The 15,120-nt window shown below is 38.5% G+C and overlaps 1 protein-coding gene across 4 annotated transcripts in view; it reads left to right on the forward strand.

Moving 5' to 3' along the window:
- The window catches only part of cntnap2 (contactin associated protein like 2), a 364,810-nt gene that overhangs the window by 317,115 nt on the left and 32,575 nt on the right, over positions 1-15,120 (forward strand). For 2 of the 4 annotated variants that reach the window (XM_020712697.1, XM_011488837.3), the window contains exons 18-21: positions 256-426; positions 7,439-7,657; positions 9,935-9,964; positions 11,932-12,168. In XM_020712697.1, the coding sequence (XP_020568356.1) occupies positions 256-426; positions 7,439-7,657; positions 9,935-9,964; positions 11,932-12,168 (657 nt within the window). The remainder of the gene's footprint in view (positions 1-255; positions 427-7,438; positions 7,658-9,934; positions 9,965-11,931; positions 12,169-15,120) is intronic. The other 2 variants (XM_020712695.2, XM_020712696.2) reach the window with 1 other exon arrangement.

The raw sequence follows: 15,120 nt of genomic DNA on the forward strand, positions 1-15,120 counted from the left end.
GGAAAATTGAATTACAGGGGGTGAAATTATTTTCACAGAGGGTTATATCAAACAATTGGCATAAGATAATAATACCTAGTGGAGGGATGACTACTAAAGAAATGGAAATATATATTGGAAAAAGAAACTGTTTTTATATTAAATCTATCCTGGAGCAAATCAGACTTATTAAATGTTAGCCACAGTGTTAATGGAGCAAGTTTGAAAAAGCTGCTGCTCATCTTGCTAACAGTTTTGTTTTTATTTTTTTTACAGACAACTACTGGAACGCTGCATCATTCACCACACCATCCTCCTACCTGCACTTTGCCACCTTTCAGGGTGAGACCAGCGCTGACATCTCCTTTTACTTCAAGACAAGTGCCCCATACGGAGTCTTTCTGGAAAACTTGGGCAACACTGACTTCATCCGTCTGGAGTTGAAATGTAAGATGCTTTTGAGAGCCTGCGTGATGCAGTCCTTTCTTTTTATTTGCCTTTTCACCCTTTTTACTCTAACACAGACCCTTTTTATAGCTGAGTTGAAGCTTTAATCCTGCGGTCTGTCTGATAGGCTTGCAGGCAGTGTCACGCACACACAATCGCAAAAATGGCCCGATCAGCCACGTGCACGCACACCTCCAACTAGCATTTGCCCGTTCCTGATTATAGCACACACTACGCGTGATTGCTGAAGAGAGCAATCATTTATTTAAGGTAATTGGTTTGTGCAATAATTATGTCCATTATGAACCTCTGTTTAACCAAATCACCCGTTTTCAGAGTCCTTCCTCACACAACGCAGTCTTAACTGCTTTCTTTTTTTTGGTCTCCTTTTCAGAAATGCGTTTCTCTGAATAGATGCATTTAAATCTCTTTAGCCTACCCCCCTCCTAAACGTGCACACATGCTAACGTATACCGCCAGGGATTCGGAGATGACAGGGAATTGGAGGTGAAATCTTTTCATTTCAGTGTTCAAAGGGTACTCCACACACTAACAAGAAAGTACCTTCCTCAACAGAAAGATTCAGTAGTTTCACATCAGCTCTTTTACCCCCCTCAGTATACAAATACACTCAGATTCCACAAAACAGGGAAAAGGAAAACCTTTAGAGCAGAATTCAGATGTCTTTCTTGCACTTTACTTTAGGGAACACAGAGAACACATCTTCGCATGAAGATTGTAAAAGTTCCACCTCCAATCTTCTTTTTGTTTATTTTAAAAGAGTTTCAGTTGTCTTTTATGCCATTTATTTCCTAAAGACAAACATGGATCTGGTCGTCTACGACTGGATGCCCCCAGCTCTAGAATGGGGCAGTTTTTGACTTGCTGTAGTAGCTTCTAAGTCATACCTTCAAGCTTTTTCAAACAATATTTTTGCATCTGCTCCTGAATCACAACAATTTTAATAAAGAAATACTCAGAAATGTAATGTTAAGCTTCATTTTTACATGTCCTCAATCAGGAGAAAAATGCTATGAGAGCATGTTAAAAACATAAAAAACACCATTTTCATTGGACTGGGTCTTTAACTCATAAGACACCATTTTTTTCTTAAATATAAAATTATGTGTATTTTATGACAAACCAAGTGGACCTCAGAATCCATTTCTGACATTTTTCTTATAGGTTAAATCAAAGCTAATAAGTATTATATAATATTTTTCAGTGATCTATCAGAACTTTAATTCTTTGGTTAAACTTTTAAGAATTTTTCCTCATCAAAAATGCATCTCCAGGGCTACAAGTACATCCTGTTTATTTTCAAAAATATTTATTCGTAAAGGTCTCTGGATGATTAAATACATTTGCGTTTTGATATGCCAAAGCTTTAAACTCTTCCAGAACTTTGAACAGATGAGAAATTATAGAAAAATCCTGGACTTGTCCAATTATTTCATCACTTCTGCCTGCAACTGGATGTAAACTATAAATAAGTCATATATATTTAGCGCCATGCTCAGAAAATGTAATATGTTTTGGAGCGCTTTTGAGGGCTAAGTCGACCTAGTTAGCAGTTTTTAGATGGCAGAGTCATGAAAACCAGGACTGGAGAAGCTGCAGCAGAGCCCTGCACAGTAAACTCTGCACAGACCTGTCAGAGGCTTTAATGTTGCAGCAGATCTGTATGTTACCCTCAACACACAAAGCTTTCCGTTTATTCTGCTCGAAGCTCAAATAGAAACTTGTCAAATATCTGATCTTCAGTTGGATGAGACGGCGACAGAGGCGGGGAAAAGCAAACATTTAAACACCAAACAATTAAACCGATTTCACAGCCTCCGAGTCTTCTCTTGTGATTGACACCTCGTGTTTTCTGTGATCTGTTCCAGGGGCTCAAATTAATTTCCCTGCTGTCACAGCAGAACCGTTCTCATCAAGACTTTTAAAACCTCCTCAAATTAATCGCAGGGCTGCATTGTGAAGGGGACTGCTGGCACAGCATGGCTGTCGATTGTGACTAATTGCTTCTCATTGTGATTTAAGGGGATTTTGAATGTTTGGCGTTCGAGGCTCTTGCTGACCACTTCCTCCTGGTTTGTCTGCCTCTCTGTTTTGAGGCCGCTCAATAGATGCAAAGTTAAGCGAGGAGTTTTGATTCTAAGCTCTCTGAAAGCATTATGGTGACTGACATTATGTCAGCCAGTGGTATTTTAGCAGCAAAAACCGCAGAAGATTTTAGTTTTAACCTCTCTTCTCCAGTCAAGTACAAGCTTTCGCACGCAGTTATTTATTTTGTTCTGTACATGCAAATACCACAAGAAATTGCTGCGAGGTTTTTGGTGTTTGTTTGTCAGATTAGCACACAAAAGATAGAGACAGCAAGAATTTCGGCTGTCACAGCTGCAGACTGTGAGAGTGTGCATGTCTCTCCCAAGGCTTTCAAAGGGCTCCCACATCGATTTCCTCTCTCCTCTCATTTGCTATCATCTTGCATTTTGCCCCGCAGCACAAGTTTAGACGCACAATCACAAAATGCCTGGCATGGACACATGAGCACACACATAATCTTTTGCCCTCTTGCTGGCACAATCAAGTAGGGGCATAAAATAACAGCATTGCATTAGGCGAGAATAGAACAGCTTTCCGAGGAGTTCAGGGCACCGAGACGCACGCTCACTGATGCACTTGTGAAAACTGGAAGGAAAAAAATTGACAATGTTGTTCTCATCAAGCTCAAAGTCACATCCCTTTTGAAACTTTAGAGCAAGAAATAAATAAAGACATTTTTTAAGGATCCAGCACTACTTTAAAACTGTCTAAACTAGACTTAACAGCAAAGCGGATGAATGGAAAAGACTTTAAATGTGGCTTAAGGGAATGAGTTTGCTGTTTGCTGCTGCATATGACGTGTGGAGAGGCTGCATCCTTAGTTGAACTGCTTGGTAAAATAATAATTTTTTTGGTATAGACACCAAATTTGGCATGGATGTTCCTTAGGATACACTCTTTCAGAACGTTTTCCGTGAGAAAAACCAAGATTTTAATATATTTATAATTTATGTGTATATTTATATATAAAGTATTTTGTAGGTACTGCTAAAGTTAAAAGACTGAATTTGTGCATTAATGGCATAATGCTGAGACTGGGGCAAGCAGAAATTGCCTTTTTTTTAACAATAAAGAGTATGGAAACCATTTGTAAAGTCACACTTCAATCATCTTTTGATCTATTTTCAAAGCATTCCCAGTGATTATGTTGTTTTTGGGTAAAATCAAAAAAACTGTGTCGTTTTCTAGTACACCGTTTTTGCAGAGCATCAGGAGTTCATCAGAAACTTGCCGATTTGTGGAACCATCGGCCCAGATGTAAGCCTCTTCTTATATCCCAACATCCCCATGTTTACACTCTCTCCCGCTAGCTTACAGCCCCTCACAACCCCACGCTAAAATTAGCTGGGCAACAAAAATGGCGAGCAATATTGGACCTATTCAGCCATTCACTTTTAAGCCAGATTCTAGCTCAGACGAGGAAAATGAAAACATACATGTATCTAGCAGTCTACAAGTAGATGTATCAGATTGAGCCGAGCAGGGAGACCTTGGCCCGCCCATTTTAGTTGCTACGTCACAGCTATAAGCTTTAGTGAGCCAATGGGATTTCTTCATCTGCTTCTGATATACCACGATTTAAAGAAATACTTGGAAATGCAGTTTTAATCTTAAATTCTTTAAAATATGTCTTCCATTATGAGGAAAATGCTACAACAACATGTTAACAACACCAGAAACACAATTTTTATTGGAGTGGGTGTCTAAGAATGGCTGCCAATTTGGATTTTTTTTTTCTGGTGCTTGTACCACAAAATGCGCAATTTGTCTGAAATATCAACTTAACCGGCTCCACTACATCCAAGTCTGACTCTGTCCCATACCCGGAGGTTATTTTGTATTTAGGCTAATTTTACAACAGAAAAAAAAGTAATTTTCGGCTAGCAAAATCATATTAATTTTCTTTTTCTTTTCTTTTTTTCTTTTGGTTATCAAAATTTTTTTATTTGTTTTTTCAGATGCCTATCTGAAACCAGAACGTTATTTTTTTTATGTTTATGTGTTTTTATATACTTTTGCCTACTGATGTTGTTTTTTTTCAATGTTCTTGACACAGTATGCATTTTTTTATATAAAGATTTATTTTAGAAGCATTTTTTAATGCAATTTAATGCCCAACTTTTAAGAAAGTCAAGTTTTCCCAGAGCTTTCACTAGTTGGGTGTTGAACTGGGAGTCTGGCTTGTGCTTGAATAGAAATTCCCCCTTAAAGGGTACAGTCTGTTCCAGATGCCCCGTGTTCATAAGTGTGCAGTGAAAGGCTAACAAAGCAAATGAAACTGACAACAAAGAATTGGCAAGTATAACAGAAAAGAGATCGAAGAGATAATACACTGCCAGCCGTCTGAAAATAGATGAAGAACAGCCAAATTGAACCTCACGTTGGACGAGCACACATATGCGCTCAAGCACACGCAGTGATCTTTCACACAAAGGCATTCACAGTCTCTTTCACTATTTATCATCATTTGGTTGTGCTGTGCCGCCGCACAATTTAGAGCTTGACTCTCCTGGCCTCTGAATGAAAAGATAAATACAAAACCAAACAGTGAAAATAAAAAAGCCACGCACAGTCTTCTCAGGGCCATCAAACCAGTACGTGTTCACACAGCAATGCAAATGTGCACTCACACACATTTACACCTGTGACATCTACCTTGGCTGTGCAAATAGACGTGGAAAGCGTCTGTGCTCTGAGGGCAATTCAGGGTTTTTTTTGCCTGCCCACGGGCAGAAACTTGCAAAACAAACTTCTTGCTTTATACTTAATAGAAAAAAGCACAAAAATGTCAATAAAGCCAGAAACAAATGGACACTATTCAATGTTATTGTGTAGCTAAGGCACTGTTTTCAATGTCATTGGTGATAGACTGTTTAAAGCCTGGCAGACTAAATCCAGACATCATTGTTTGTGTCCTGAAGGCTGAGAAAAGGGCTTAAATGTGCTTTCATGCATAAAAGCAAATAGCTTTATTCATAAAATACAGTGGTGGACAAAATTGTTGGTACCGCTCAGTTAAAGAAAGAAAGTCCACAATGCTCACTGAAATTTGTGGCCACGAATTGGTGTTTTTGTGTGCACAATTTCGGATTTTATTAGTATTTTCTGGGCCCAAATTAGTAAATTGTGGGCTTAAATTAGCATTTTGTTGGCAAATGTAGCCTTTTGTAGCAACAGATTTGCATTCAGTTTTTATTATCATCTATTCCTACTACTAATTTGTGCTCGCAAAATGCTAATCTGTACCCACAAAATGCTAAGTGCCCCCCCCCCCAATTCCTAATAAAATGCTAACTTGTGGCCACAAAATGCTAATTGGCACCCACATATTACTGATACATGCTCATTTGTGGCTGCAAAATATTAAAGTGTGGCCATAAATTATTAATTTGAGGGAAGTTTTTTTTATGTCATATCCAGGGCTCCATAGAAACCTTTATTGAATGAGAAAACAAAACAAAAAAAGAAGTTTGATCAAGAAAGACAAGTGAACCAACTATGACATGAGATTCAAAGGTTTAATTTCCTGTATTGCAGAGTAACTTAAAGGAAATCTTGTTCAAAACTTCAACAAATATTTGAAAAACTATCTGCCATTATGTCGAAACCAACAAATTCATTAAAAAGCTTGGCGTGACAGTAATATAATTCTAGATTAGTCAAAAAATGCACTGGCAAAGAAGTGTAATAACAGAGTAAGCGACAAAGCAAGTGACAAAATGAAGAAGAAAGCGCAGAACAGCTGAACAGAAATAAAGGAGCTAAGTTTGTAATGTAATAACCAAGGACATGAAAAATAGCTGCATAAAACAGATATAATTGGACAAAAGTTGTATGAATAGAGAAAAAGGAACATGGCATATTGATTGGGCAAAACAAAAGAAGAAAGTTCATTTCCCCATTGAACACAACTTGGAATTATCTGCAGAAACAAAGTGACTAATGAAGCTGCAATAAACTAGCAGAATATAGCTCTATTTATCATCACTATAGCTGCTGCAGTCTGGTTCCTGTAACAATGATGTGGAATCATCCTGAGTGCCCAGCTTTTCCACAACAGGCTAAAGCGTGATCAAGTATTCAAGGGAAGTTAGACTCTAATTTAAGCTTTGTCCACTGGCAAAAAATGTGCTTTTTCCATTTTTCCATTGTAAAGCTTTGGCGAGCAATCAAAGAAACGCAAGCTAAAAATTTCTTGCAGCTGCAAAAAATGAAAGACGCCCAACTCGGCTGTGTTGCTACAATTCAAAGTGCGTCTTTGTGCGTCTGGCTTTTGGAGGCTATTTATTTAACCGTGGCAGGCTGAGAAACAGTTGGAAATGAGAAGTAACATTTGCACATTTGTTTTCTGTCATGACACATTACATACATAAGGGGAAAAGCCCTCCAACTGTGACTTTGCTGTGGCTGTGGAGGATGCTAAAGTCAATCAAACAAGTACACAGTGAGTCAGAAATATCAATGAAGGCTGAGTTCTGTTATGGCCGTGAAAAGGAATAACACTGCCCCCTGTTGGTCTGTACACAGACCAAATCCCAAGTAAAATAGATTTTTTAGGACTTCCAGAACACAGCTCTATCAAGCACATGACATCTAGCAATTTCACTAAAATGAAAGACAAAGAGAAATTACAAAGTAAAGTGAGACTCATTGTGTTTGTCTATTTTTCTCATTTTTTTATTCAAAAACAAATCAGGGGAGATCTGTGCTCAGCACAAAATTGATTGCCTGTGGGATTAGTCATGTCTAAACTGTATTTCAACATTTAAATCAACACTGGCTAAATGAATGGATATTAACCATTGTAATAAAAGCTAAATTTAGTGCAGACAATAATGGAACATAATTTTAGAGGTCTTAAAAGGAGATATCTACAGGTGTTTCTGCTTCTGTTTTCCCTCAGCCCCGGAGACAGTCTCCTTCTCCTTTGACGTCGGAAATGGACCCGTGGACCTAACGGTCCATTCAGCTGCACCTCTCAACGACGACCAGTGGCATCAGGTGATGGCGGAGCGTAATGTCAAAGAGGCAGTGCTCCTGCTGGATCAGACTTACAGGACGTCCCGGCCGGCTCCTGCTCAGGGTCACACACGCCTGGAGCTTTTTAGCCAGCTCTACGTGGGTAAGACACACACAACATCCTGAAAGGGAACGCTGACTTCTGCACACACATTCAGTTACAATTTGAACATTTAGTGTTGACTTTGTGAAGGACAAGCACCCAGAAAGACAAACTGTAATTACTCAACCTTACATGAGGAATGCAGATTACTGGATTCAACTATTGACTATACCAGTATTCTATATAACTGTATTTTTATTTATGATGTTTTATGATGTCTGACTATCCCAGAAATAAACAACACTCACCAGAAATAACAACAATATCTCTAAAGCTGTGTTCACGCTGAACGTGAGTCCCACATCAGAGGGATCCAGGGACGTTTTGATCAGTGGTTGACCGTCATACCTAAGTACAAAAAAGACGCATCGCATTAACCAAACAGAGACATCTTTGGCCCATGATGTGTTTCTGATGCGATCAGCGAGTCCAAAACCATCGGATTCTTCTCCATGCTCCTATTTGCATCGAGACAATAATAAAAAAGGCCCATTAATTCTATTCTTTTTTTTTTATTTTATTTTCCCTTCTCGGACTAATGCCAGACAGCAAATTATCAATCTCACATATTTTAACAGAGACGGAAGTACCGCTGAAAGCAACAATCATTCATACGCAGCTACTGCAGCAGGAGTAAAGCTCACCGTACTGGGAGAATCTGTGAATGGTCTTATGAACTCAGACATGGAGACGTGTTTACTGATGCTTTTGTAGTGCTCTTCAAAATAATTCATCCCAATGCCTCTGTATTTCATGCATTGTAAATAAGATATTAAGTTAATGCTTTCATAAAGCGATTAGGCAAAAAACTAATGAGGGTAGCTCCTGCCAAACGCGGCTGGACTGTCAAGTTTATGAACATATTTTTGCACAAGCGTCAAGCAGCAAATTTGGGAGACAATGGATGCGAATTTGACACACGAATCAAGTTTGGTGTGAACGCAGAAGTCCATAGATTAGGAAAATTGAATTATTCCAGGACACCTAAATTATGGTGTTGCATTTAATGACCCAGCTTTTATTCTATTAAAAATGAGTCTCTTCCTAGTACAGTATGTCTTTGGTTTAAGATTTCACAAAGAACATAACTGCTCAACCCTTCCTTGAAAATGAATCTGTCATCACACAGAAGAATTATGCCTTAATGGTGTGGGAACAAAAAAAAAATCTGGTTTGTTCCTTCTGGCTTTCTACACCTCGCCTCAAGCCTATCAGAAGTTCAAATGCTGTAATATCTCTTCGGTTTTCTCCATATGATTCCACTTCTGTTTCATTTTGCCTTTTGTGCTGAGCTGTCAGTGCTCCACAGACCAAACTCTGAAGCTTGGATAGTTCTAGGGATTTATGGATAGAGGGAAAAGTGCTGAGGTGGATATCATACTTCCTATAATCTCATGGAAAAAGTTTTGCCAAAAGCTGATTGTTGCAAATTCCAATCAGCCATCCCTGATGTACGGTAATAGCCTTAAACCTTCATATCCCTATATCTCATATAATCCCATAATTTCATTGCAGCTGCTAATTTGATTTTACCTCATCATGCACTGATTATTTTCTGACAATTCATTAAAATGAAAAAATGTCAAAATAAAAGTTTTAAAAGATTAATTCACAATACCTTTTCATGTTTGGCCCCTTATGTTAGGATATTGTGACACTCGCAGGAATCCTGCCAGGTCCAACCTCTCGATAAAGATCTTCATGTTTGATCAAAGTATTTAGAAGGAGCCAAAGCGGTCCAACAAGATTTTATCTGGAATACCTTGATATGGCTTTTCAATGGAGCACATTTAACCCAGTATCAGATTTTTTTTCTATTGATGTTACACTTTAAAGGTGACAAGCAGGAAAAAAATTCACCAGTTTGACAAGAGCTAACTTTTGCTTTCTTTGATTTTTAACTGTGTATCATCTCCTTTACTACCTCTCAATCAATAGGCTCCTTGTCAAGTGTTTGATTGCTTTAGTGTTTACTTCAGGGTGGCTCATTTGCCCTAATTGCCTTGAATGTAAATGTTAAACCATCAGCCTGCCTTCATTTACTTCACACTCTTAACTTTCAGCGTCTTAGTTCACTTCAAACATGCACAAAGCCATAAATCTCACTACCATCTGTTCTTGGATTTCCCACCATCACGCCAATGGTTGTTTTAACTTTATTTTTATTAATTAGTTCATGTTTTGGTTTGCATGCTTTGTTCTCTTGTGATTCTGTTGTCTTTCTTTTGCATTCCGTGCTTGTTGCTCGTTTCTGCATGTCTGCGACTCGTGTTCCAGCGAAACCAGCATCGCTCACCTGCCAAGACAGTAGGTAACATTCAGTTGAAGGAAAAAAAGACGCTTTTTGTGTTCATAATCTATCAGAAATGCTTAAACACAAAGGAAAGTCACATTCTGGTCACAGTTTGAGGCTAAACTAAATAGCCGAAGATCAGTAAAAGAAATATATATAACGTATCCAACTTAAATGAATTACTTCAATTGGTAACAAGTAATTGAGTTAAATTCATTCAACCTATATATATATATATATATATATATATATATATATATCATCATATATATCATTTACTACCAAGGAGTTTCTATCTGTCTGATGAATTTAAATGCTGATTATTGTGCTGCAAACCATAATATCTCCACCTTTTGCCCTTTCCAGTTAGAAGAAGGTCAGCCAATTTTAATAGATCCTAGCTGCTGATGTTGTCAAAATGTCCTCAATTTTTTGTCTTCTGATCAGTTTGTTTTATATTCCCTTAGCTAATGCATTTCTTTTTATGTTTGTTTATGTGCTCTTGAGTCTGTATGCTACTGTTGTTTTTAATAATCTTCTTACAGGGAGCAACTTATGTAGTAACCTCACGAAAGCTCCAATTATCACAGAAAGCTTTAGAAACTGACCCGATATTACTATGAGCTTTGCAAGTGAAGAGATCATTAAACTACAATATTCATAATAGGGTATCATTAGTAGAACCATTGGCTCTGATTAAATATATTTAAATTTTCTACTAATTAATTTTTTTAATATATATTTTTCTGGATTTATCACACTTTTATGTTGTGCCCTGCTCCAATAATTTCCAGCAGGATGATCTATGCCTGTGATAAGGCAGTTCTTTCTCCAGTCACTCCTTGTCAAGCTTTATTACGGAACATTTATGAGCTGTGCAGAAGCGGTTTGCACCTGTGTGTCATTATGTGTTGGTGTCTACGTGCCTGCCTTGGTCTCTGCAGGCATTAAAGCCTGCTGTCCGTTTAATCAGAGACTGAATTAGTCCTGCGTAAACAGGTGGCAGAAACCTCCAGTCAATCAGTGGGACAAAATAGATTAATTAAGAGGTCTACTAAGAATCAATTTCTTTATGTGGCTGAAAAGCACATAAAGCAGGCGAAAGACCTCCTGCATCCTGATTTATGAATTACTATTTATGTGGAACCTTATTATGTTTGCAAAGGTGGTTTAGTCTTTTACTTACTTTTTAGTTGAAGCATAAGGATGTGCTACAATTTCCTTTCAGATTTGGTTAAGTGAAGAGCTCTGTGAACCACAGTAAGAGACCACAGAGGTTGTACCTTCCAAAATGTCCCCTGACGTCGGTTGATGATGTGAATTTTTGTACGCTGCAGCCTTATCTGTCCCCCATCAGGCCGATGTTAGGCGCCTTCAGATCCATAGCTGTAGGTGTATGTTTATGAGTGTGTTTATTGCTTTACTCATTCCAGTGCACATTCATCTACTCAACACCCTCCACCTTGTCCAAGTTAATGGGTAGTTAGACTGTAATGGTGCAAGACCAGAATGACAATGGAAGCACTTTGCAAAAATGGCTATCGACACCCCAAGGCTAACCATTAATGTGCATATTGACTGTTTTAAATCAGGTAGGATGTGTGTGGTACGTTTTAGATGTTTGTCCATAACATGTAGTTTACATGGATTCATGCACCCATTAGCATTTGTTTGCTTGTGAGATCTTCATTAAGGAACTGTGTTCATTAGGCTGCTCTAATTAGCAAAGAAGTCAAACATCTTGAAGGTTGTTTCAAGTGCGCTGCTGCAGTCGGAACGATTAGCACATCACTGGCTTCCTTTAGGCATCAGGATATTAACATTTCTGAAAAAGATTTAAAAAGAGGGTATTTTTGCATTCAGAATGGCTTCTTTGAGGCTGGCTCCTCTTTTTTTCCCATTCCACTTGTCTCTTCCTGCAGTTGTTCTTTATGAAATACTATATGTTAGCTCTTTATTGTCTGAATCACCTACTCCTTAGGTGCTGCAGGGGGACAAAGAGGGTTCCTGGGTTGTATCAGAGCCCTCCGAATGAACGGCATTACTCTCGACTTGGAGGAAAGGGCCAAGGTTACGCCCGGGGTCGAGCCTGGTTGTCAAGGCCACTGTACCAGCTTTGGGATGTATTGCCGGAATGGAGGAAAATGCATGGAGAGGTATAACGGCTATTTGTGCGACTGCACTGCAACTGCCTACGACGGCCCATTCTGCACAAGAGGTAAGAGGTGTTTAAAAATAATTTTCAGTGAAAAACAAAGGCTACACTTCCAGGATTATAAACACCTCTCTATATTGTGTGTTGATGCCATTTACGATGACAGTCTTTAACCCAACCTTCCAATGAAAGTCACAAACCATTGAGAAAGATTTTTACCACCCTGTTTGTGAGTGATTTTATTATTCGGAGTCTCAATAGGCAATGCCTTATTCCAACAGCACAGTAATACTGCTGGAACATTTGTGCCTCAACAGGCGTCATTGCCAAACAGGCCACTGTGACTTTTATGCTGTGCTTTGCGATTGCCTGGAGTCGTCATTTCAAACTGTTTGGGTTCACGATAAAAGACACCAAACGAGTGGTGTTGTGCTTAACCACCAATTCTTCCTGAACAAAGGCAGCTCTTGCTGAATACTGATACAGTGAGAAAAGCACAACTGAGGGTTCAAACAAAAGAAAAAAATAAAGTGAAAGTGACTCCAGCTAGAAGTTAACAGCTTTTTGAAAATCACTGACAAGGATTGTTGCTGCAGTTCTGTTTGTGCACTATTGCATATTGCTAAAATATGATGTTTGTTTCACTGGGTTTCATTATAAACCCTATTAAAGTTTGACTTCCCAGAACAAGTTTTCATAAAATACTCCAGGGGGAAAAAGCAGCAACACTGTCAGAGGCGTTCTGCTTGCTCCCAGTCAGAGCTGATCTGCGACACGTGAATTAATTTGTTTCCTAAAGTTGAATGGTGTTTTTCCCTGGTGCTCTTGGCAGGAGGGTGACAAGATGACAGAACAGCAGAGTGTGTATCTTTGTGTAAAAGCTTGTGTGTGCCTGTTTGCATCTGAGAGTGGAAATGTGGGTTGATGTGCTGGTGTAAGACATAAAAAGACCTCCTAGAAATCCTGTCACAACCAATCAGGCATTTCCGGATTTGAAGAACAAAGATTAGCCTATACTGTGTGATGAGCGCAGATTTTATTCATGTGTGCATCCCAGAAACGGTGGAAGGGGGAGAGCACACCCTTGTGTCTGATTGTTTTTTTGTGTATGCCATGTGACTTTCCTTTTCATTGTTTGTCCCTCCTTTGATTTTTTTCATCATCCTCTTCTATCCGCACACTTGCATTCTTTTGTTGCGCCTCCCTCCTGGCAATTGCTTTGTCTTTTCCCCTCCTTTAAATTTTTTTTTTTTTTTCTCTTACGCATATGTGGGTTTTTTTTGCACTTTTTCGTTTTTTTCTCCTCTTCCAGATCTGTCCCCCTTCTCAATCCATAATCCACCCCTCTTTCCTCATCCTCCCTGCAAGTGAAAAATGCATGAAGTTTGCCGTAACTGCATAGTGCATTTCCATTGTATCTATATTTACACTCTGCTCATGGGAGCCTGCAGTGCTTTTATTATACTCTCATTTTGTTTGCCTATCTGCCCTTCAGAGGTCACATGGCGGCAGTGCACATGTGAACACATGCAAAAGAATATATATATATATATATATATATATGTATTACTTGTGCAGTCAGGAGGAAATCATAGAGTAAAATAAACATAAATGTGAATGAAGAGCTGCAGTTTTCCTTTTGATACTTCTGGAAAACTGCTTTACCACTAAAGTTGTAGGGTCTCTTTCTATTGAACAGGGCAGAGGCAGATACTCAAACCTCACAGTTCTGAATAAAAAGTTTTCGATAGTTTTTTTTTTTCCAAAACACCTCAACTTTTTATTTGGAAATTAAGGAAAAGCTCATTTTCGCACAACTTTATCTTTGAAGTTACAGCAAGCCAAATATCAAAGTACCGTCTACCTGCATGGGTATGTTGGCAAGAATTGATTAAACAGACTCCGGGGCCACATATGGCTCTTTTATCCGTTCATTGTGAATGTCTGGTCTAAGACATATAAAAAAATGTTTTAAATGATAAAAGGTAACAATTTTTCGACAACAAGGTGCATCAGGCAAAACAAAACAGTGAGATAAGTCAAACTTTATTAAACTCATTCACAAACAGTGAGGCTCCTGACTACAGTACCCATAATGCACCAACAAGCCATGAAGTGGTGTGGCTTTGTAAGTTACCAAAGTCAGACTAAAACATTTAAACAGACTTTTGAGCTCTGTGTACCACAGAAAATCGAATGGAGATCAGTAAGCACAACCAGAATTCATACATAAAGGATGCCTGATTATAAGGCAAAAAAAAAAAATTCCTTTTTCTTTTTTAAATATAATACTTTGTTAGATTTTGTTTTTTGCACTGTAATGGTGACTGCTCCATTCAATAGATGTGAATGGCTCTTTAAGTGTTGAAGGTTGCAGACTTCTGAGTTAAACTATAAAAGACACAACAGTTGGAATATTTGCAGTTAAAAATCACTAATTATTAAGTCCTTCCACTGCAAGCTTATCAAACATCCGGAAATTAACCCAAAAAAAAAACACTAACCCCATTGTTTCCACATTCCGAAACCATTTTCTTTATTTCATGCATGTTATTCCTTCATCTCCTCTATAACTGACATGCATAGTCTGTAAATACATACACACTCACACATAAACAAGGAGCATAACAAAGGTTGGTTGTAGGGGGAAAAAAAGCTTATATCTTCTCAAGATTTGATTATGAGAATCAATAAGCCCCCTGGAAAGATTGAAATATGCTATTAAGATTCTTAATATACTGGTAAATGGTGTATTGTTTGGCTTCAGATGCTGAAGAACAGCAATTTAACACCTACTTTAGTACACTTTCTGAACGCAGTCACATCTGTGTGTGTGCTTCTCTCCTCCCGGTCATATTTTATGCTTACCCATTTGTGACTCTGCATGTGTGGGGTTGGAAGTGGCTCCCTGCAGCTTGCTTATGATTCAAGGTGCCTTTCCTTCTTCCTTGAATTCCCTCCTTGCTGGTTTTTATAGGTGCAGACCCAGGTGCAGTGGTGTGCTTTGAATGTTTT

This window comes from Oryzias latipes, chromosome 20 (genome assembly GCF_002234675.1).
Source record: "Oryzias latipes chromosome 20, ASM223467v1".
Classification (NCBI taxonomy): Eukaryota; Metazoa; Chordata; class Actinopteri; order Beloniformes; family Adrianichthyidae; genus Oryzias; species Oryzias latipes.